This window comes from Mus caroli, unplaced genomic scaffold (genome assembly GCF_978045245.1).
Source record: "Mus caroli unplaced genomic scaffold, Mus_caroli_1 scaffold_4, whole genome shotgun sequence".
Classification (NCBI taxonomy): Eukaryota; Metazoa; Chordata; class Mammalia; order Rodentia; family Muridae; genus Mus; species Mus caroli.
In genome coordinates, this window is record NW_028227259.1 from 37,505,873 (window position 1) to 37,527,123 (window position 21,251).

A 21,251-nucleotide genomic window follows, 5' to 3' on the forward strand; every position below is an offset into this window, starting at 1 on the left:
GTAAATGTTTTAAAACAAAACCTAAGACTCATGATCTAATGATGGCTTTCCTGCCTTTAAAAAGGCATCCTTTCAAGTTAGTTGACATTAATGGGACTATAGTGATTGATGTCAGTAATCTTTATAACATACTGGAGGCATGGGGGGGCAGGGCATTTTTGGGGGCGTCATCTCTTGAGCCTCTGCCTGGTTCCCAGGACACGTTGTTCCTTTGCTCTGGACGGATGTCCCATCCCTGCTTTGTCATCTGTTGAAAATGAAGCACACACACAGGCCCTGGTGTACTGTCCCCACCCCACCTGGTCACACACAGGCCGTGTGTACCCAATGTAGCAGCCTCTTTTCTTGTGGATATACTCCCCATTTGTTTAGTCCATTTGAATTGGCAAACTTGAACATGTAAGCAGCATAAGAAGGACTGCCAACAGCAGAGTACTCACCTTCCTGGAAATTGTGTTGTGTTATGGGAGCATTTCTAGATGGTGCTTCTCACAGCTTATAGCAGTACTTGCTTCACACACCTGAGGTGAGTTTTGGTCACAACTTTTCTTTTTTCTTTAAACTTTTACTTTTTTAAAATTAGGTATTTTCTTCATTTACATTTCAAATGCTATCTCAAAAGTCCCCCATACCCCCCCCCCAACTCCCCTACCCACCCACTCCCACTTCTTGGCCCTGGTGTTTGCAAGACCAAGGGGCCTCTCTTCCCAATGATGGCCAACTAGGCCATCTTCTGCTACATATGCAGCTAGAGACACGAGCTCGGGGGGGGGGGGGGTCGCTGAGTGGAACCAGTTCTGCTGGGGGTTGGTCTGGTGCTGCTATATATTCAAATGGTAAATTCTGTACCCCAAGATATGGTTGCCTCAAGACAAGTGAGAAGTCTCACATACACCAGCTTTTGTTGTACAAACTGTGTTCCCTAATTTCAAACTATTAGTTAAATAAAAATGGCTGCCGCTGATTACTGGAGGGAATAGAAATTCACAAGTTACCTGGCTGGGGGGTCACAGGGAGTGACCATGAGGGGAAAGAGAAAGAAGGGAGAGAGAAGGAGCACGGAGGAGGAGAGGATGGGGAAAGCAGGATGTCTCCATTAGTCATGATGGAGCAGCAGCACGTTCCCGAGTGGAATGACCCCCAGGACACCAGACTGCTAGAGCAGAAATAACCCAGAAAGATTTGAACAGCAAGTATTTGGGGTCCACAGCTGGGAAAGTAGCCAGTCCAGCTGTAAGAAAGGTAGATTAGGGGTGACCCCCCAAGTAATTACCAAAGCCAAATAAAGTAACCATAGTCTAAGCCTCACTCATTCCTAAGCTAGACGGGAATAAGCATAAACCAGTTATTTTACACAGTTCCCCACTGATGCTGGGGTGGCTGCTGTACCTACTTGAACTAATGCTGCCATGTTTGCTCTCTAGTGCCTGGATCCTTTCCATGAGCATGAGCTTTCACAGCGTGCTGCCAGTTTCCATTCACTCTGACCACTGTGTCCTGCTGCACTGTTAAATGTCCACTGTCTACTCCTGCCCCTGTTGATAGCTTCTAAAATGACTTAGACTTCACCTGTCACAAAGGTACTGTAAGACATGCGTGTATAGGTCTCCGCATGGACACCTGTGGGTGACCTGCTCTGATGAGCTGGCCAGGGGTGTGTGGTAGATACTCTCTATTTTCCAATGTGTACACCACCAAGCAATGTGTAAGGAACCCCCTTTCCAGAGCTTCCTGTTCCGTTCACCATGGCTATTCGGGTTTGTATATGGCCTTTGGATTTTTTTTTAATACTCAGTCGAGATTCCTGCTTAAACAGGAATGTCAGTGTAGAGCACCTGATAAACAAAGTTCGGCTCTGCATTCCCTCCCAGGCACTGCCAAAAATTAAACAGGCATATGCTTGTTGCTTGCTTTCCATGTTTTCTCATTTGATTGGCTTATGTTGCTGTTGTTAGTTGCTTAGTAGAAAATTGAAAAAAATAGTAAATTCTGGAAATGACTCTTGGATTGAAGTAATAAATTATGATGATTTATGTATTGGCAGCTTTTCCATTGTTGTGATAAAATACCATGACCAAGAAAGCTTATAAAATAAGTTTATTATAGCTCACTGTTTCAAAAGGATGTGTCCATTATGGTGGGCAAGCCTGGCTGCACTGGCAGGCATGGCAGCAGTGACAAGAAGCTGAAAGCTCACACAAGTGAACAGGAAGCGAAGCAAGACTCTGAATGCTCACAGCCTGCCCCAGTGGTGTTCTTCCTCCAGCAAGGCTCTACCTCCCAAATATTCTACAACCTCCTCAAACAGTGGCACCAACTGGGGTCTAAGTGTTCAACTACTGGAGCCTATGGGGACTGTTCTCCTTCACAGTGCCAGAGCTTATATTTTGAACTACTTTTATGTTTGTCTCCTATAGATGACAAAAAAGGTATAATAGCATTTGAGGAAAGTATGCAGTGTAGGCATGCCATATGCAGTTGGTTCTCGGTGCTATCTTCTGATGACAGAGAGTTTACCATAGACCCAATGGCCATTTCCCCTTTAAGAAGCACATTTGTCCTACTCTACTTGGCCCTTCCTAAGACCATGCAGGTACAACAATTGCACTGTTCACATTTACATCTTGGGTGCCCCTGGAGTGAGCTGCTCTGTGTGGCACAGGGCAGTCTCTGGAGTGAGCTGCTCTGCGTGGTGCAGGGCAGGGTTTTGAGCTTCTGCTTTCCTCGCAGCACTTAGATCAGGTACATTTGGGGTCAGGTCAGGTCCATGTTTTCAGAGCTCTGTTTTCAGGGCAGACGACAGCAGGCACATCGACAGCTCTGTCACATCAGTGAGGGAGGGAAGCCAAGTGACTCACTCCATGGAGGCCAGGGAAACAGCTGCTAAGGGTCAGGGACTGGCTTGCGTGGTCTTAAAATTCTACTCAACTATCAGCAGCATTTCTATTAGAGCCAGGGATACCACGAGCATGCCCACATCTCAGCAGCTTTAGGGATGGGTTTAGCCAAGACTAAGAAGACAGGAGAGTCTTTAGGACTGGAAAGGAGGGAGCTCTATATGTACCAGGCACAGCTGGCACCATCACCTACAGACCCAAAGCTCAGCACCTGCCAGCTCTGACCCCCAGGACACATAGAGTCCACCAGAGAGAAGCAGGGCCTTCCTCAAATGGGGCACCTTGTTTGTAGGGAGAAGATGAGAACACAGTCTTAGACACTGACCAACAAAAGTTTTAGATTTGTCTTTAAAATTTTAGGGAGGAAATATTTTATGAATCATGACTTAGCAAAGCAGATACGTGTAGCAGCTAGTTACTTGCCTTTCACATGATAATGAAGGCTAGCATGACCCAGTTATTAGTTGGTGACATTCGGTGCCTTCTGTGTGCCTGACACTCACACCTTTCCTGTATATAGTTATTACAGGGTTTTATAGAAAGGTTAAGTGGCTCTCCCTCCAGAGAGGAGTAGAGCTTGCCCTATCCTATGAAGTTAGCACCATCATTACACTTGGCATAGCCAGAAAACCCTTGGCGACATCGTTTCTATAGAAGGGGAAGCCTTATTTCTCTAGAAGGACCACCAACTCCCATGTAGGTGTGAAGCTCCAGAGCCCATGCTAGGTCTGCTTTGCTGGTGAGGGCAAGTGGCCTGAACGAGGAACAGCTAGAGTAGAGAGGCCTATAAATGCTTAATGAGCACCTATGCCCCTCCCCTCACACCACCCAAGCCCCTCCCCTCACACCACTATTCTCTCTCTTCACTCTTACATCCAGTTTTAGGAGAAACTGGAGGGAAATGCTGGCATCACACCTGGTGCCTCCAGCCAAGAGGCTGCAGATTTGTAGAGCCTCACATGGAGACCCCAAGAAGAGAGCGAGTAGCCACTGCATGAGCGCACGTGCGTGCGAGTGTGTGTGTGGGTAAAGGGGTGTGTGCCCTACTGGGGAGCCATCAGAGCTCAGCCAAGCTCTATTTTGTCCCTAGGATTATCATTGATAGTCAAATAAAAAGGTGCATATTATATCATGTTTAGTTTTACATTTAACATTACTTTTATTATCAAAATTATGTAAAGTATAACCATCGCAGAAAAGCAGGCTGTTTAGTTGCCAGCTGAAAATGTCACCATGTGCATAGATGTGGGAAATGGGTCTATTCCTTGGCCTCATGTAACGTTTTCATCTTACGGGGCTGGCCACTGGAAGTGGACCTTGCTACTGGAGTCTGTCCTATATATCCTTTGTGACTTCATGTCCTGACTAGTATGCACCCTGTCCTCATCCGTGTCCTGTACGACAGACAGCCAGAGCAAGCACAGGCTCAGCTTGGTTGGCAGTGGCTGCTGTTGACTTTGGGAGGGACCAGCCCACTTTTCAGCCTTCCGCCTGAGCCCAGCCTTTGGATCCTTGGGCTTATGCACTGGGCAGTGTGTCTGTCCCCTCCAGCCAGGTCCTGATGCCAGGTGTATGTTCCATGTGTGGCCACTGATATAAACATAAAAGGAAAAGGTTTTCATGCTATCAAGTTTGATTTGTCAAAATAAAATAATTTTATTTTGAGAAGAAATTATCTAGTTAAAGAATCACATGGTTCTTTTTATTTCCAGCCAGTGTGGAAATCTGATCAAGGCTTGAAAGAGGTAGTACCACTTTCCTGGTATCTCCTGGGCCTCTTGTAGTCTTGACCCTCTTGGTGGCAGCTGGTGGCTCCTCAGCTGAATCCTGAAAATGCGGTATGACAAGTGAAGGAACTGTCGCCCCCACCACTTCCCACACTGACCCTGGCAGCTCCTGCGCTGCCCACTCTTACGGCCCTGAAGGCTCTTGGCATTTGCCCATCTGCTTGGCATTTCTTCTCCTGAAGCATGGTGTCATTTCACATGCTGCATTTGTTCTGCTGAGCTCAGATGGATCTGGTCTCAGCTTCAGGACAGCATTTGGGTTTCTCCCATTTGTCTCCTCGGGGCCTTGAAGAATCTATAATCATGTACGTACAGTATATCCAGCAGTAGTCCCCTGCTGGAGTCCCAAAGCACTGTCTGGCCTTGTTCCTCCCTGTGAGCCCGTGAGGCTTGGCAGGCTGGTGTGTAGAGGGACGAAGGAAGGAGAGGGTATTGGGGTGCCACCTCAGAGTTTGTGTGCCTGCCCAGCTGTACCCACCACTGACCTAAGACCTCAGGAACTTCACCCTCACAGTGGACCCCTTGAATTAGACCAAGAATGTGGGGAATCTTTTCTGAGGAGGTGCTGTGGGGCTCATAGCATTCATCCTGATTATCATTAGAATATGTCACTGCTAGCTGTGGTTTTCTCAGGTGTGGAGCCAGACGGCTGCCTTCTGGTTTACCCTGCAGGCGTGCAGTCTGTGGCAGCTCGTCTTGTCCTGAGCCCTCCTCATGGCTTAATATGAACTGTCACCTGGCTGGCAATGAGAATGAAGTGCTCTTAGCCTGTAGCTCTTGGAGAAAGGTGACAGAATTCAGATACACAGATTGTGACAGAGGAAATGGGGTGAGGCCAGTGTTGTCTTCCTCATGTCAGTGTTTGTTTCATGCAAGACTTCCAGGTAGTTTGAAGGCCTTTCTTGATGGTGTCTTAGCTTCTGGTACAATTCTAGTACTTGGCCATGTAGCTTGAGCTCTGTACTTTGTACTTGGGTCCCAGCCCTGCAGGTGTTAGCTTTTCCCCATAAGAAAGCCAAGACATAGATATAAGTGATCATCATATTTTGTCACCTAGATCCAAAAAGGTCATGTTGAGCTGTCTCTGCCCGGCTTCTGCCTAGCTAAAATTGGCCGCACGATGACCTTGTTCCTGATGTTTACAAGTCCCATTATAGGAATAAAGGGAGCATGCTCACTGAGCAGGTGAAAGGACTTCACAGCTCAGCAAGGTCCATGGGCGGGACTCTGCTCTTACTGCCATCGGCAGAGGAACTCTGGAGAGCTCAGGTGCTTTTTTTGTTTTGTTTTGTTTCTTTGTTTGTTTGTTTGTTTGTTTGTTTGTTTGTTTTTCGAGGCAGGGTTTCTCTGTGTAGCCCTGGCTGTCCTGGAACTCACTTTGTAGACCAGGCTGTCCTGGAACTCAGAAATCCGCCTGCCTCTGCCTCCCCCATGTGCTGGGATTAAAGGCGTGCACCACCACTGCCGGGCTGCTCAGGTGCTTTTTGTTGAGGGAATATATGGAGGAATCAGAAGTGAAAGGGAGAGTGTCCACTGCTGGAAAGTGGACTGTCACTACAGATCCCAAAGGGAACCAGAGTACACTTGGGGTGTCACTTATAGTTGAGGGTGTCACTGAGACTTGTGACCATCGGTAAACAGTTACTGTGGAGATGTGGAAAATGTACTTCCAAGCTGTCCTGTGTGGGAACCTAGGGCAGAGAACCGCTATGAGTTTTGGTATCTAGGACAGTTCTCAGTACATGGAACCAGGACCTTAAAGCAAAGACCAACTCCTAGGCTGAACAGGGAGAGCACACAGTAGGCCTGCAGGTATGTGTCTGCTTCCCATCAGTGCTCAGTGCATGGGAGAGCTCAGAGGGATATGAAGACCACCTGAGGGAAGACTGAGTCGAGAAGAAAGGTACCAGATAACAGAGAGTGAGCCACTGACTAATGAAAACCCAGAATAGCCGTGAAGGACAATCTCAGCCAAATGAGACAGTTTCTGCCTGAGCATGGGAGGCTGAGGGTCCCTTATACAAAATCTTTGGGACCAGTATTTCAATTTTCTGACTTTTCCCTTAGGTCTTGGGAATATTTGCATGTATACAATTTGCTCTCTCAGGGATTGGACACCAGTCTTCCCATGGGCTTCGTTTGTGTTAAGGGTGATTTTACTCAGTGCTTTCATGTGTTTGTGTGTAACAGATACATTGTAGAGGTATATTTGTTCATCAAAACTTTTTGGATTTGGGATAGTTTGGACTTCAGATTTCTGTACTAAGCATACTTAGCCTATCTATATTTCAAGGGGAAAGAGTAACAGTGCAGAAAACTGGTGCCTTAATTAACTACAGGATCAGGTCTCAAACTGGCTTGGTGCACACAGAAAAGGGTGTCTACATGATCAGCTTCTCTCCCTGATGTCCTGAGAAACCAAGATAAGATGGCTGACTTGAAACCCTCCAGCCCACCGAGGTGCTGAGGTTAGTCCCTGCTCCTGGAAGGGGCTCCAGACACGGTGGGAGGAGGGCCAGAGGGCCCAGAGGAGACTAGGGGTCCAACTGTTGCTCATTCTCACACCCAACAAGACTCCTGTGAGCTTCAAGTGGCAGCCTCATGGGCAGTGAGAGTCTCTCCCACTTCAGACACCGACAGTAAAGAAGTGTGCTGAAGGAAGGGAGGCACAGCAGCGGCTGGAACTTGACCAGTTTGTACTAGAGAACAGTATTCCCAAGTCACAAGTCATTCGGCTTCAAATCCCTTCCCGTACACGTCTTGGAGACCAAATTTGGAATTCCTGGGAACTGTGGCCAGAAAGAGCCTGTAGTGCCTGGGTGAAGTCTCGGCTTCAGAAACCATGGAGGACTCACCTGTTCTGCCTCTCTCCCCTCTGCTTGCCCACTGGTTTATGCCAGGGGCAGCAGCTTGACTTTCTTTCCAAAGCTGGCGGGCTCCCAGCCCCTCAGGCTTCTCAGAGGTGTGCTGCGGGGCCACAGAGTTTGCTTTGGAATTGGAGTGCAGGCTGATTGTTCCCTAAGTGCATGCCCTCGAGGCTTCATAGCTTTAGGTCACTCCTCACTGAGAGTGCAGATCTCATGTTTATGGGATTTAAGATTTTCAAGATGGCCGGGCGTGGTGGCGCACGCCTTTAATCCCAGCACTCGGGAGGCAGAGGCAGGTGGATTTCTGAGTTCGAGGCCAGCCTGGTCTACAAAGTGAGTTCCAGGACAGCCAGGGCTATACAGAGAAACCCTGTCTCGAAAAAACCAAAAAAAAAAAAAAAAAAAAAAAAGATTTTCAAGATGATGTGGAAATAAGACAGCATCCTGTAACTATTACAAAGAGCCATGCATCCCCATCCCGTGTGTCCAGTCCTGTTTGTGGCTCTCCCCACCCCCTCCCCCCGCTGTTTAGTGAACTGCAGAGTGACTCCTCCCCAGCACCAGGAGAATACTGTCTCTGCCCATGTGAATAATTCAGGCCTCTGCAGCAGGCACTCTGGCTGTGCATTATGCATGACTCTCTGAAGCTTTGTGAGGCTGTATGGCCTTTCCAGTAGCCACTGCTGGAAGGCTGAGGACTGCCTTTGTGAGGGTCCCTGAGGATCTGCAATAATTCACCTATCCCTGAGGCTGAGCTAAGGAGCCATGTCCTCACCGCCTGCGGCCCAAGCCTCTACCCCAAGCCACCCAGGCTGAGCCTGGTATGGACTCAGAAGGGTGGTTTACGGTGAATGGTTGGAAGTATTTGGTTAGATGGCACCACAGTGGCTCTTATCAGCTCTACCCAGGTAAAGTCCCACATCTGTCTGTCAGCTTGTCTTGAATGTCAGAGAAGGCTGACTCGGGCAGTCCTCAGGTGTGTTTGCTGCATGTGAGGGGTCTTACGCTGGGATGGACTGCCACGTGGCTTAGAGTTGAGACTTGAACATTTGGAATACTTAGGGCTATGGTTTGCCGAGAGTGGGCTGAAGCTGCACACCAGAGAACTAGCTGCACACTGTCAGTCTTAAGGAATTACTGAAATGTAACCTACAGCCCACATCTCTAAGCAGTCTCGGCAGCTGTGCTGGCAGCTGTTCAGTTCTCGGCAAATCCACCACAGACTTGAGACACGTTCTCACCAGGACAGCATTTGACTGAAAGAAGAAGACCCACAGTAAAATAAACACCTAGAACACATCTACTAATGCTGCCATGTAGGTGAACAGGTCCCACCATGCCATATCTTCTTCAGCTAAGCTGCCTTTCACTCAAATGACCAACAGTAGGGAACCAAGAGGACAGTTCCCAGCAGGCCAGCAAGTCTCAGACTTGACATGTGTCAACCTCCTGACCTGGCCTTGAACTTGGAATGGCCATAGAAGGGTTTGCAAGGAATTTTATGGCAGTCTGGGGTGCTGCCTGCTGTCCCAGGTCAGGCTTAACCCTGAAGTGAATTGTTCTCTGTGACTAGTAATGCTGGAACGTGGTGTCCGTTCTGAACTCGGAAATGGATGGAAAAGGGGAGGGAACTTCCTGTGTGTATAGTCTGTCAGAAGCACTAAGATTCAACTTAAAGGAGTAACTTGTGCCAAGCCTCTAAGGGGACTCTTAACCCCTCTGCTTTGCAAGCCTCTTACACTCCAGATGGATCAAAACCTCCACTAGCAGCTCTGTTTAAAAGATTTCTGCGAGTTATTCTTGTGGATCCAGGAATTGCTTCTGTGTGTGTGTGTGTGTGTGTATGGGTGTGTAATTGCTTCTGTGTGTGTGTGTGTGTGTGTGTGTGTGTGTGTGTATGGGTGTGTAGGAATGTAGGTGTGAAGGTGTCACCTCAGCATTTGTATTGTCTTTGTCTAAATTCCTGTGCTGTGCTGGACTCCAGGCCAAGTCTGTGGTCCCACAGCCCCAGGGAGGCATTTCCAGAGCATCTGACACTTCCTCTTGTCCTAGGTGAAGTGGTTGTTGCAGTCATGGCAACAGTCCTCTCGCTGACCACACATCTCACCTGAGTGGGTCTCTAGCCCAGTGCCAGGAGATAGGCCCTGGTCCCCCTCTTCTCCTGTGGTGTCACCTCTCCACTGTTGTCATTGCCACTTGAGTTGTTCCTGCTTAGGTGCTACACCACCTTCCATTGTCCCCAATGTCCATGCTTAAGATCCCCCAACCAGAAATCCTGGCGACAGTACAATGTGGGACACTCAGTGACATAGTGGAGTTCAGCAGAGCAGTCATTTGCTCCGACTCAGTGTCAGTGTTGACTTGTGAGCCTTCTGGTCATCTCTCGCTTACTGACTCAGTCTGCACAGGTTCACTCCCATTACAAACACAACACTTCCTGCTGTAGCACTAAGGACCAGTGACCCCTAGCCATTGATCTTGTCATTACAGTGTGTGCACAGGAACCCAGATGTTTAAGGGACGGGGGGAAAGATCTTGCTGAGGGCGCAGGCAGGTACAGGCTGCAGATGAGCAGGGTGAGAGGTCTGCAGGCCTGCATGGGGGGCTGGGTCACCTTTCCTCCAGCACTTGGGTACAGTGGCCATAGAGGAAGTGGGTATTTCTCATTCTGAACTTGTCTGAAATTACAAACCCCTTGTAACTCAGAAGCACAGCTTCATCACATGGTCTATGGGGGGCTTAGTCCTGCCTTAACTCCTCTGCCCTCCTGCCTTCCAGGCTGCCTCTACTGGGAGGAGCACAATGGACCTTACCAGCCCCTTGTCTAAGCTGAAGGCCACATTGCTGCTCATTTGAGTCATAGTTGTGTGCTGTGTACCTTCTATCAGGGGGCCTTTCATGTGCCCTGAGTTAACTTCTGTTCCTTCTTCAATTCTTTAGACTTCATTGCTCACGGGGAGAAGTGGGAGGGGAAAGTTGCCCTGTTCACTCCGCTGGGCTTAGTGGTTCATTTGATGAGGGTGACCTCATTATCAGAAGATGCAGTCCACAGCATCAGCACCTCACTTTCCAGGGGAGCCTGGCCACTAAAAGCCATCACTGAGCAGAATGTGAGTTACAGCTGGCCTTCCTGGGTGATATCCAGGGTCATAACAGAGCCTGCCCCCACTAGCCTTCATACAGTCTTTTTTTTTAAAGGTAGTATGTATGTGCCCTTGGACCAGAGCTCAGAGGGAGCCTGGACTGTAGACTGGACCCTGCATGAGGCACAGTGCCCTATGTGCAGTGTGCCAACATTGCTTCTGCCTCTGAGGTGGCATAGGTCACTCCATCTCTGACATCCTATGCACCTAAATACCTTCTTTGATGTACAAGACTTCATATGTGCCTGGGCTGTCACCCAGCCGGTGTAAAGCCCGTGACTGTAGCCACCTAAGGCGAGTCAGAGTGGTCTGGAGCTTTCCGTGGGTTCTAAGCCATGCCCAGGCTTAGAAGCCTGGCACCGGTCATGCTTCCTTCTGCCTTCTTCTGGCTCATCTGTCCACCTGGTGTCTTGGTGTGGGAGGAGTGTTCCACACCAAGTCTGTCTGTGTGTGTCATATGTCACCCTTAGCCTCTTGCCTGGGCATTTTCCATGGGGTTCAAATACCACTGTGCTCCGTGTTGTGCGAGCTTCCCTCCAGGCCTCTCCTCACTCAGATCGCCCAGTTTTTCTCCAATTTCATTTCACATCTAAATCCCTGGGCCTATGAGGTCAGCTTTAATGGCTCTGGAAAGCAAGAGTCCAGCCTAATTTTTGTCAGATGTGGCTCAGTCCCCACTTCCACTGCATCTGTCCCCATCTGCTCCTGCACTTTCCCTTCTGCTCCTCCGATGGTTTTATTCCACAGCATCTTCCTGCCTGTGTGGTGTTCAGTGGGCATGGGCATGGCATATAGTGGGGATTGGGGTGGCACAATGGGATTAAGTAGAGAGCATCCTGCCTTTTCCTGTGCTTTCTGTTTAGTTCTCTGATGAGACTGCCTCACTCCACATGTGTAGTAGCTCTTGGGGAACCTGTCAACCTGTTTTGGACTTAAATGTGTATTCTGAGGAAATCAGTATCTGCTCTGGTCACTGGGCACAGATCAGTTTCAGAGATGGGCTGTGTGGGATCCCAGCCCCACAGAGTGTGTGAGGCTCATGTCATGCATTTGAGGTGGCTGAGTTAACTGGTGAGCTGGTGGCCCTGAACAGTCTCAGTTCCCAACAATGTCAGTGCTCTGACCATGCCACCCTGCTAAACAGTGTTCCAGAAGAACAGGCCAGAGCTCCTATGATATATCCTGGCCCAAGCCCCCCTTTTGGTTCTCAGAACAGTGGTTGATGCATAGACAGTGTGTGTGGGTGAAGGTGGGGGTCAAAGAAAAATTAAAATTGTCAAACTTGTGATTTCACAATATCATTTCTTCTGACACAAATATCTGTAGTGTGTTAGCACATGGCTTTCCCTTGCTACTTCACACCTACATACTGTCTGGCTTTGGACACTCCTGCCCAATACTAAATCAGGCTGATCTGAGGGAGATGTACTAGGAGGCTATAGTCACACCTCTGGCCTGGCTCCTAGCCCTCAGGGTTACTTTCCTCTAGACTTGTAGTCTCCATGCTGGGCCTCCTGCAAGGCCCTCTATGTTGTGGCTTACTTGCCATCTGCATGCTATTCCAGGTGTGATCTGAAAGTATAAGTGTCTGTGCTGCTTCCAGTCCCCTGTCTTCCTCTCCTCCCCTCCCTGCTAAGAAGGGCACTTCAGTGACTGGCCTTATACTAGAGCCTGCTAACTTGTCCTCAGGAATCTATCCTGTGACCTGACCAGAGAGCAGACTATCCTGAGTAGCCTGTCCCGAATGCTCAGAGCAGATGGAGTCCTGTGACTATGTGATGTAGCAGCACTTCCTTAATGATCCCACGTGGAAAATCACCTTCATCAGCTCTCTGCCTGAGCCCCCTGACGGCATAGCCCCAAAGTGCCACCCCACATTGGGCTGGCCTTTCTCTGAAGCTCCTTGTGCCTTGCTCTCCAGAGCACCATGTGTAACAGCACTATAGAGTTCCACTTACACTGGCTTGTGGCCCTCCCCTCAGCCCTGGGCTGCTTCAAGTGACGAGGGTGATAGATGGCGTCTTCCTAGACACATCTCCTTTTCTTTGTTGTAATATTTTCCTCTATCGGGTCATCAGTGAATGAACTACCAGATGATACACGGTTAAATACTCAGTTTGGATAGTGTGGCTTAATATCGTCACTGAAAAGTGATCTGCACACAGAAAAGTGCACAGGCAATGAGCCATGGATCCAAATTGCAGCAGACAGCACCAGGAGGGTGATGGGGCCAACTGCAGCCCCTCCTCAGACTTCACTCAGGGGTTTTTGCTTTGTGGTGCACTTATAAATGCCTTCCCACCTTCCGTATGCTCAGCATCATTCTTTCTGCTGTGTTGTATGCACACCTTGAGCAATAGCTTCTCTTGTTCAGCCCTGGGAAGCTGAGATGTGTTCTTTTCTGAAGTCTAGAAAGCCTTGGCTAGGTTTCAGGTGCAGTACATGTTGCTCAGTGAACAACATGGGTTGTGGGAAGTAGAGCTGGATATAGGTACCTGTGGCCTCCGAGGTGCAGGTATGTCTGTGATGATCCTGCAGAGTTGACAGGAGCTGACCTGAAGGACTGCATCAGCAATAACAGCCTGAGCAGCAATGCCAGCCTCCCCAGTGTGCAGAGCTGCCGGCGCCTACGAGAGAGGAGAGTTGCAAGCTGGGCAGTGTCATTTGAGCGGCTCCTTCAGGATCCTGTTGGTGTTCGCTACTTCTCTGTGAGTAAGGGGGACTGCTGTGGGGTGGCAGCACTTTGAGCCCGGGTGCTTGAGCTCACAGGGCCATCACAGGGTCACCTCAGAGACTGGGCATCACCTTGTTAGAGGTGTGGTCATCCAGCACCTGCTCCAAGCTCAAGGATGGGGTAGGTAGCGTGTACACTTGTAGGGGCTGGCAGTTCTGTTTTCTCTTCCTGGCCTGTATCCTGCCCTGGAGTTCCCTGCCAGCACTCTTCCCTCTCATTCTCTCAATGTCTGTGCAACAAGGACCATCAGAGTGTCTTGGCTCTGTGTGTTTGGTTTTTTTTTTGTTTGTTTGTTTTGAGACTGGATTTCACTATGTTACTCAGTCTGGTTTGGAACTCATAATCCCCCTGCCTTATCCTTCTGAGTACTAGGATTACAGTTGTATGACATCATCCTAGCTGGAGCTTCTTCAAAATTCTTGGAAATGCATGCTGACAAATACAGCTCTTAAGGATCCAAGTGTGGGGATGGAGCTGTGAAAGAGTGATTACGAGCAGCACGTGATAACGGTGTCAGTGATATGATGTCATATTTTATATGCTAACCAGAAACTAAAAATATATTTCTTTAAAAAAAAAAAAAAGATGACCAGCGCTTGAGAAAAGAGCTGTGAGGCAGATGGCCTGCCCACTCACGTGTGCTGCGCAGCCCCCATGCCTGCTTTCAAGGCCCCTGAGAGGCTCCTCTCCTGCCATGGTGTAGACAAAGAGGGCCAGGGATATGGGGCTCAGCTTCATAGAGGGGTTGTGGAGTGACAACTGCTCTCCTTCCTATGTTCCCTCAGGATTTTCTACGTAAGGAATTCAGTGAAGAGAACATTTTATTCTGGCAGGCCTGTGAATGCTTCAGTCATGTTCCTGCACATGACAAAAAAGAGGTAAATTGCTCTTCAGAGCAGGGGCTTGTGTGAGGATCAGGTTACATCCTGTGTTGCTTGAGCACGAGGTTACATCAAGTGTTGCTTGAGCAGTCGATGAGGGACACTTCTTACATGACTTTAAAAAAAGGTGACATTTCTGCTTCAGAATAAAAACTTAAGTGTGTGACATTTAATTCTGCCTAAACATAGTCTGCATAAATGCCTTGCCGCAGAGCCTGGCAGTGGTGGCACTTGATGTTGGGATGGGTAAGAAGGAACAGTGTTTGAAGAGACTTGGGAAAGCACTCTGGCAAGCTGCACCCTCTACCTGTGGCTTAACAGCACCTGTCTAGCTGCCCCAGGACTGCCCTGGCCATGTCTTGTGGCCTTTCCCCCAGGTAACAACTGTCCTCACAGAGTGGCCTCATGCCTGTGTCTTGTGCTCCGAGCATTGTGCACTCCTGCCCTCTCCTGTCATGCACACTTTGCTGGCAGATCCTCCTCTGAGGCCCTTACAAAGCAGCCATTTAGAAATTTGTAGAGGAGCCGATTCAGGAGTTTCCTCCTGGCTCTTTCTTTTATATTTACTTTCATAAGCCAGACTATAGACAGGGCCTGTGACTCAGCTCTCCAGCCCCGAAGCAGAGTCAGCCTTAGGAATGATTGAGTGACACAGGTGGGAAGTGTGTGTCCAGTGGGTGTGTCTACAGATCTGCTCAGACCTTTCTACCTGTCAGCTCTCTTACAGGGCCCGGGAGATTTTCAGTAAATTCCTGTGCAGCAAAGCCACCACTCCTGTCAACATTGACAGCCAGGCCCAGCTGGCAGATGACATTCTCAATGCACCCCACCCTGACATGTTCAAGGAACAACAGCTCCAGGTGACTTTGCAGACAGTCTTCCATGGGGCTTCCAGCCAAGGCTTGGGGGTGCAGAGTCCCTCAGAGTAGCACGTGCCCTTCTGGGAAGGGGGCTGCTGGTCATGTGGGCATGGTGACAAGCCCATCTGACCACTGGGCTCCAGTCTCAAAAGGATTCAGTAGAGCTGAGGAACAAAAAAGCCTTTACCACAGATAGCCCCATGTACCCACTGTCAACCGAAGTAAGGGACAATATTACTTTTCAAAAGTCTCTGGGGAAAGTGAGAATGCTCAGCAAATAAAGGCTCTTGCCGCCAAACCTGACAACCTGAGATTGATCATTGGGACCCACATAGTGAAAGGAGAGAATCAACTTCTTATAAGTTGTACTCTTTAGACATGGACCATGGTGGGTGTACAACACACACACACACACACACACACACACACACACACACGCACACACACATTCTCACTGAATAAATGAATAAATAAATATAAAAAAATTTTATGCGCATTGGACACACTTGACCTACAGAACATGACAGCTACAGCGTGGCCACAACGGCACATTATGGAAGGTCAGTGGTCTTTGATGATTGCAGGGCTGACTCTGAGCAAGTTCAGTGTCACTTCCAGCATTTGAGAGCGGATGATAACTGCATTATCCCAGCCCAGAGAAAGCTTTCTATGAGCACATGTCGCTTCCACACTAGTGTACATCCAGAATGCTGTGGACCTGTCTGTATATTTATATGTTTATGTGCTTAGGAGCAGTAGCAGCAATTGTCATTTGAGACAGGATCTCACTGTGTAACTTCACCACCACTGACATGAAGCTCACATACTCATGCCTCAGCCTCTGAGTGCCGGATCACAGGATGCACATGGGACCCTATTTACATGTTTGTGTCTTAATTCTGGAAGAGCATGTGATCTGACCCGTCCAGAACACACTCCCCAGCCCTGCCAGCTGCTGTGCCGCTAGGTTGCAGGAATTAGCTTAAAACAAAGCAGAGCTTCCTCAGGCCTCACTTACCCTTGAGACAGCCGCCTTCCAAGTTCCTAGGAAGTGAAGGCCTGCTAAGGGTGCAGCCACAGTCTGAGTCTGCCTGCCCTTCTGGCTGTGCCTATGCCTATGACTCTGCTCCTACTAAGAGTGACAAAGGAGAGGCTGTTGACAGGGATCAGAAGGGTCCCTGGAGAGCTAATTAACATCGGAGTGCCCTGGGGCCCAAGGGGGGTTTGGCAGGAATGACACCCTTCCAAAATGTCACTCATTCATGGGTACAGATCTCCTGTACCGCCTAGGACCTAAGGAGTTACCGTTCTTTCTGTGACTATACTGCATGGCATCTGTTCCACAGATTTTCAACCTGATGAAGTTTGATAGCTACACTCGCTTTCTGAAATCCCAGCTGTACCAAGAATGCGTCCTGGCAGAGGTGGAGGGACGTACCCTCCCGGACTCTCAGCAGGTCCCCAGCAGCCCAGCTTCCAAGCACAGCATCAGCTCTGACCACTCCAATGTGTCCACACCAAAAAAGGTGCTGGGCTAGCCCTTGTGGGGGTGAGAGTAAGGCTGTAACCACACATCCTGTCACCAGCAGAAGGTGGGGCCTGTAGGACACAGATACTCCTGAACCCTTTCCTGACCCCCTACCCCTGGCTACCTCGGTGGTGAAAGAGAGGACTGTGCCCTTGACCCACTGAAGATTCTACCTGATTCCTCAGAATCCTTACTCATAGAGCCCTGTGTTGAGCCCCTTAAGTGTCTTAACTGATGTTTCTATTTGGTGACAGTTAAGTGGAAAATCAAAATCAGGACGATCCCTGAATGAAGATGTTGGGGACGAGGATAGTGAGAAAAAACGCAGAGGGGCCTTTTTCTCTTGGTCAAGGAGCAGGAGCACAGGGCGGTCCCAGAAGAAGAAGGACCATGGTGACCATGCCCATGGTATGTGGATGCAGACCATGCTGTTGTGGGCGGGAGCTGAACTGCCGTGGTGACGTGAGAGGCCATGGTGGGCAGGCAGAGATACAGCGGAGTTTTCTGGAGGGATGAAGAAATGTCACAGATCATGGGAATCCAGCAGAGTTGGGGATGAGCCAGCCTAGGAAGCAGGCCTGCTCCAGAACCTTCTGGAGACTCCTTGATGAAGCGTGTCTGGCTGACGGGGCTCCTTCTCTTCTTGCTATGAAAGTTGCAGGTGCTTCAGTAGGAAACTTGGAAAACAGAATCAAGCAAAGAGAAACAAACACAAATGTGCTGTCCCCGTAGCCAGGCACAACTTCTGCCTGTGCCAGTGCATGTGCATCAGCCATTGTGTTGGTGGGTGGGGACTTGGAGATGGGGTGTGTGTCCCATGGAGGCCTCCCATACCTGGCAGACTTGCAGTCATCTGGAGAGGGCTGCAGCAGAGCTCAGATACTCTGTCTGCCTGGTACAGGGTCTACAGATGCTCGAGAAGGTACTTGTTCAGAGTACATCACTGGATCCAGGAGCCTGAGTGTCAGACGTGGGGTAAAACAGTGGTATATAGGCTGGCCTAGATCATAGTTAGAACAATTAGTGACTTGGACTATTGGCTATGAATGGGATTTGTGAGGAAGAAGATGGAAAATGGGTCACCAGTAAAATGAGTAGCCAACTGGTCACAGGGACAGGCTTCTTCAGACCCAAAAGAGCACTTTGAGATAGAAATCATGGCTCAAATAAGACATGTCCACCCAGGGACATGAGCCTGGGCTGCACAGCACTGCCCCCTGCTCTAGTGCCTGGCAATGTCTCAGGTCCTACAGGGCCCCCACAGTGGCGACCTCCTTGGTGACCCTGACCCTTGACCTCTGCTGTGAGGGAGGTGTTTGACTAAACCCCAGTGGAGCAGGTGGTGCCTGGAAGGGCCTCTCATGTTTTGCTTTCTCTCTGTCCTTACTGTATTATGTCTATCCATCTGAGGGGTGAGATAGGGGTTCTTTGAGTGAGGGCATGTGATGCGGTGGCTTCTGATTCACCTTGGTCATTCCCTTCTTTCAAGATGCCCCTCATGCCAATGGAGGCCTCTGCCGTCGGGAGTCCCAAGGCTCTGTATCTTCTGCGGGGAGCCTAGACCTGGTGAGTCTTACCTCCTTGGCCACCTTCCCTCATTGCAAGGGTTGTAGGCTGACCTACTAACTGGTAGGTGAAGCTGGCTCATTAAACACCCAGCATTCAGTTCATAAACAGTGTGCCAGGGTTGGACGCTGGCCCTGGGTCCCAGCCCAGGATCCCTAGGGCAGCAAGAAAAACTGTTGAGTAGATGGGGAAGTATACTGCGAAAGGTTAAAATTAGCCTTGAGATTATTTCTTAGATGCCTTTGTTCTGATTTAGTTCAACTTTTTGAACTCCCACTAAGAGTACACAGTAGCTTTGAAGTAGGGCTTTGTCTTCAGCTTGATGCTCAGACCTCCTGTTGACTCTAACATTCCAGGGTCTGTGTCTGCCCTGGGTTCCTAGGAGCTGGCCGCCTACTACTTAAGAGCCTGGCAGAGTCCTGCAGGTCTCTTCAAGGCACCCTGCTTACCCTGCTCTTTGCTAATCTGCTGTGAGGGAAACTGGGTAAAACTCAAGACTTGCTACTCTGTCTACCATTGCCTGATAAGAATTTTAGGAAACATTGTTGGTTGTCAGTACTGTGACATCTGAAACTATCCATCAACAATTAGCATTAACATAGATGGTTATTTCTTCTTTCTCCAAATACCCTATCAAGGCCACGATGGGTCAGTTACCTACTGCTGCCCAGTACCCCAGCTTAGTTTTGGAAAACATGAAGTGCCTGTACTTGTGTGTCAGTAGGGTGGTGGTCATGTGCCTTGGGGGCTTGGGGAGGATGTCTCACCTGGGCCTCCAGTCCTCTGGCCTCATGGCTCACAGAGAACTATAGGTATATGGCTCAGGGGCCAGCAGGATCATGTTTTTGTCGCCATCCAGTGGCCAGCCCAGGTTCCTCCCCATGGTGACCAGGAGGCTAGGGTGAGAACTGGCTCTGCCACTTCTACAGCCACTTCATGGGAGGAGCCACAGTGAGTCCGTGGGCCATCTGCATCTAGTCCCCTTCTCCCACCTATTTTCTGAAATAACAAGCAAAGACAAAAAATTTTTCAAACAATGGGGGAAGCAGCAACAGTTCTGAAATGGCTGTAAAGGCCTCACAGGTCTGTCTGTGTCCTCAGGACAGGCATCTAATGCTGTAACCAGAGGGTCAGGACAGCCTGCAGGTCTATAGGCAACTCATCATCACAGCCTCAGGTTCCAGAGTCGAGGTGGGCCCCAGCACAGTAGTATGCCAGGCAAGCTCATCTGGCAGGACAGCAGCCATGCTCTAGTTGTGAGCCATATAGTTACCATAGTTGAGTGAGATCCCTACTCTCCCTGGCCCTGGCCTCCAAACCCTATCACACCATCAGCTCTGGGGTCAGGGGATGCCCTGTGGTGGATTCTGAATTTCTGTGTATGTGGAACTGCATGGGGAACAGGCAGATTATTGGGCACATGAGACTAGGCTGTCTGAATCTTCCTCAGGAGACTCCCTTACCTCCAGACACCAACACTTGTCTCCCTACCCTACAGTCAGAGGCCTGCAGGACTTCAGCACTCGAGAAAGATAAGGCTGCCAAACATTGCTGTGTCCACCTCCCAGACGGGACATCCTGTGTGGTTGCTGTCAAGTCCGGGTTCTCCATCAAAGAGATTCTGTCTGGATTGTGTGAACGGCATGGCATCAACGGGGCTGCTGTGGACCTCTTCCTGGTGGGCGGAGACAAGGTACTATACCAGGCAGGAGTGAGTGAGCCACCAGTATCCTAGCTCTGTCTGCTCCCTTCCCCCTGCCTTGTTAGCGCTCCACTCCTGACACCACCACTACCACCCGTGAGGCAGAGCAGCTGCAGGTGGAGGCTCCCAGGGGGTCGGTGGGTGCACGGCAGCACACCCCAGTGTCTAGAGGGTGTCAGGCTAATTTTGCCCTGCTCTTTTGTTCTCGCAGCTGTGTGCTGTTACATGTCAAGCCCACATGCTCCCACATTAACTCTGGTGTCTTTGTTCCTCAGCCTCTGGTGCTGCATCAGGACAGCAGCATCCTGGCCACCAGGGACCTACGCTTGGAAAAGCGGACTTTGTTTCGGTAAGAAAACAGCACATAGGTTTCTGGAGATTTCCAAAGCCTCCACAGTGTGAGCCTCAGGACTTGTATTCCCTGCTAATGTGAGCATGTACTTGTCCCATGTCAGGCCATAAAAGAATGCCATTGTCCCACCAGAGTCTTGGCAATGAGGCAGGCACCACATATGGGCTGCTTAGCCCTCCATCATAGTGGAGAAAGAGGCAAGAGTCTCTACCCAGAGGATACTAGGCAGAGGCCTGACTGCTCAGTTCTCCGTCATGAAAGCTGAGGACAACAGACAGCCCTTGGCCCTGGTGTAAATCTCAGAAGGGTGTCCGAGGCTTCCTCCCACATGCAGGGGACTGCTCCTGCCAAGGGGGGCCTGCATCCCTGGGGTCCTCTTCTGTTAAGGAGACTCTAGAGACGTGGTGAAGCCAGAACTGGCTCTTTTGTGAATATTTCCCTGCCCTACCTCCAGGCTGGATCTCGTTCCGATTAACCGGTCAGTGGGACTCAAGGCCAAGCCCACCAAGCCAGTCACGGAAGTGTTGCGGCCCGTGGTGGCCAAGTATGGCCTGGACCTGGGTAGCCTGCTGGTGAGACTGGTAAGTGTCATTTGGAGTCTGAGCACCACCACCAGGGTTATACCCCACCTTACCCTTTCATACCTCCCCGTACTACATCTCTGTTCATGTCACTGTCCTCCCTAGGTTAGGGACAGCACCTGCCTCTATCTCCTGTTTTCTCTGTCTCATTTATTTGGACATTACTCATTATGGGAAAGGTTGGTATTTACTTCAGGTGACCCAAACCGAAGCAGTAAACACCCTGAAGCATCTCCATGGTTTCAGGCGTGAAAAGCAAACTGCACAGCCAGCACACGGTGTGCAGTTTGCCAGGGCACAGGTAACTGCCGCTGTCACCTACACTGACACACCAGCAGTTTCGCATGCACTTG

At 49.7% G+C, this 21,251-nt stretch overlaps 1 protein-coding gene across 4 annotated transcripts in view; it reads left to right on the plus strand.

Moving 5' to 3' along the window:
* The window catches only part of Rgs12 (regulator of G protein signaling 12), an 88,652-nt gene that overhangs the window by 55,258 nt on the left and 12,143 nt on the right, over positions 1 to 21,251 (plus strand). For all 4 annotated transcript variants that reach the window (XM_021162904.3, XM_029477648.2, XM_021162907.3 and 1 more), the window contains 9 exons: positions 13,233 to 13,402; positions 14,214 to 14,306; positions 15,026 to 15,169; positions 16,516 to 16,695; positions 16,952 to 17,105; positions 18,187 to 18,263; positions 19,762 to 19,956; positions 20,241 to 20,314; positions 20,772 to 20,898. In XM_021162904.3, the coding sequence (XP_021018563.1) occupies positions 13,233 to 13,402; positions 14,214 to 14,306; positions 15,026 to 15,169; positions 16,516 to 16,695; positions 16,952 to 17,105; positions 18,187 to 18,263; positions 19,762 to 19,956; positions 20,241 to 20,314; positions 20,772 to 20,898 (1,214 nt within the window). The remainder of the gene's footprint in view (positions 1 to 13,232; positions 13,403 to 14,213; positions 14,307 to 15,025; positions 15,170 to 16,515; positions 16,696 to 16,951; positions 17,106 to 18,186; positions 18,264 to 19,761; positions 19,957 to 20,240; positions 20,315 to 20,771; positions 20,899 to 21,251) is intronic.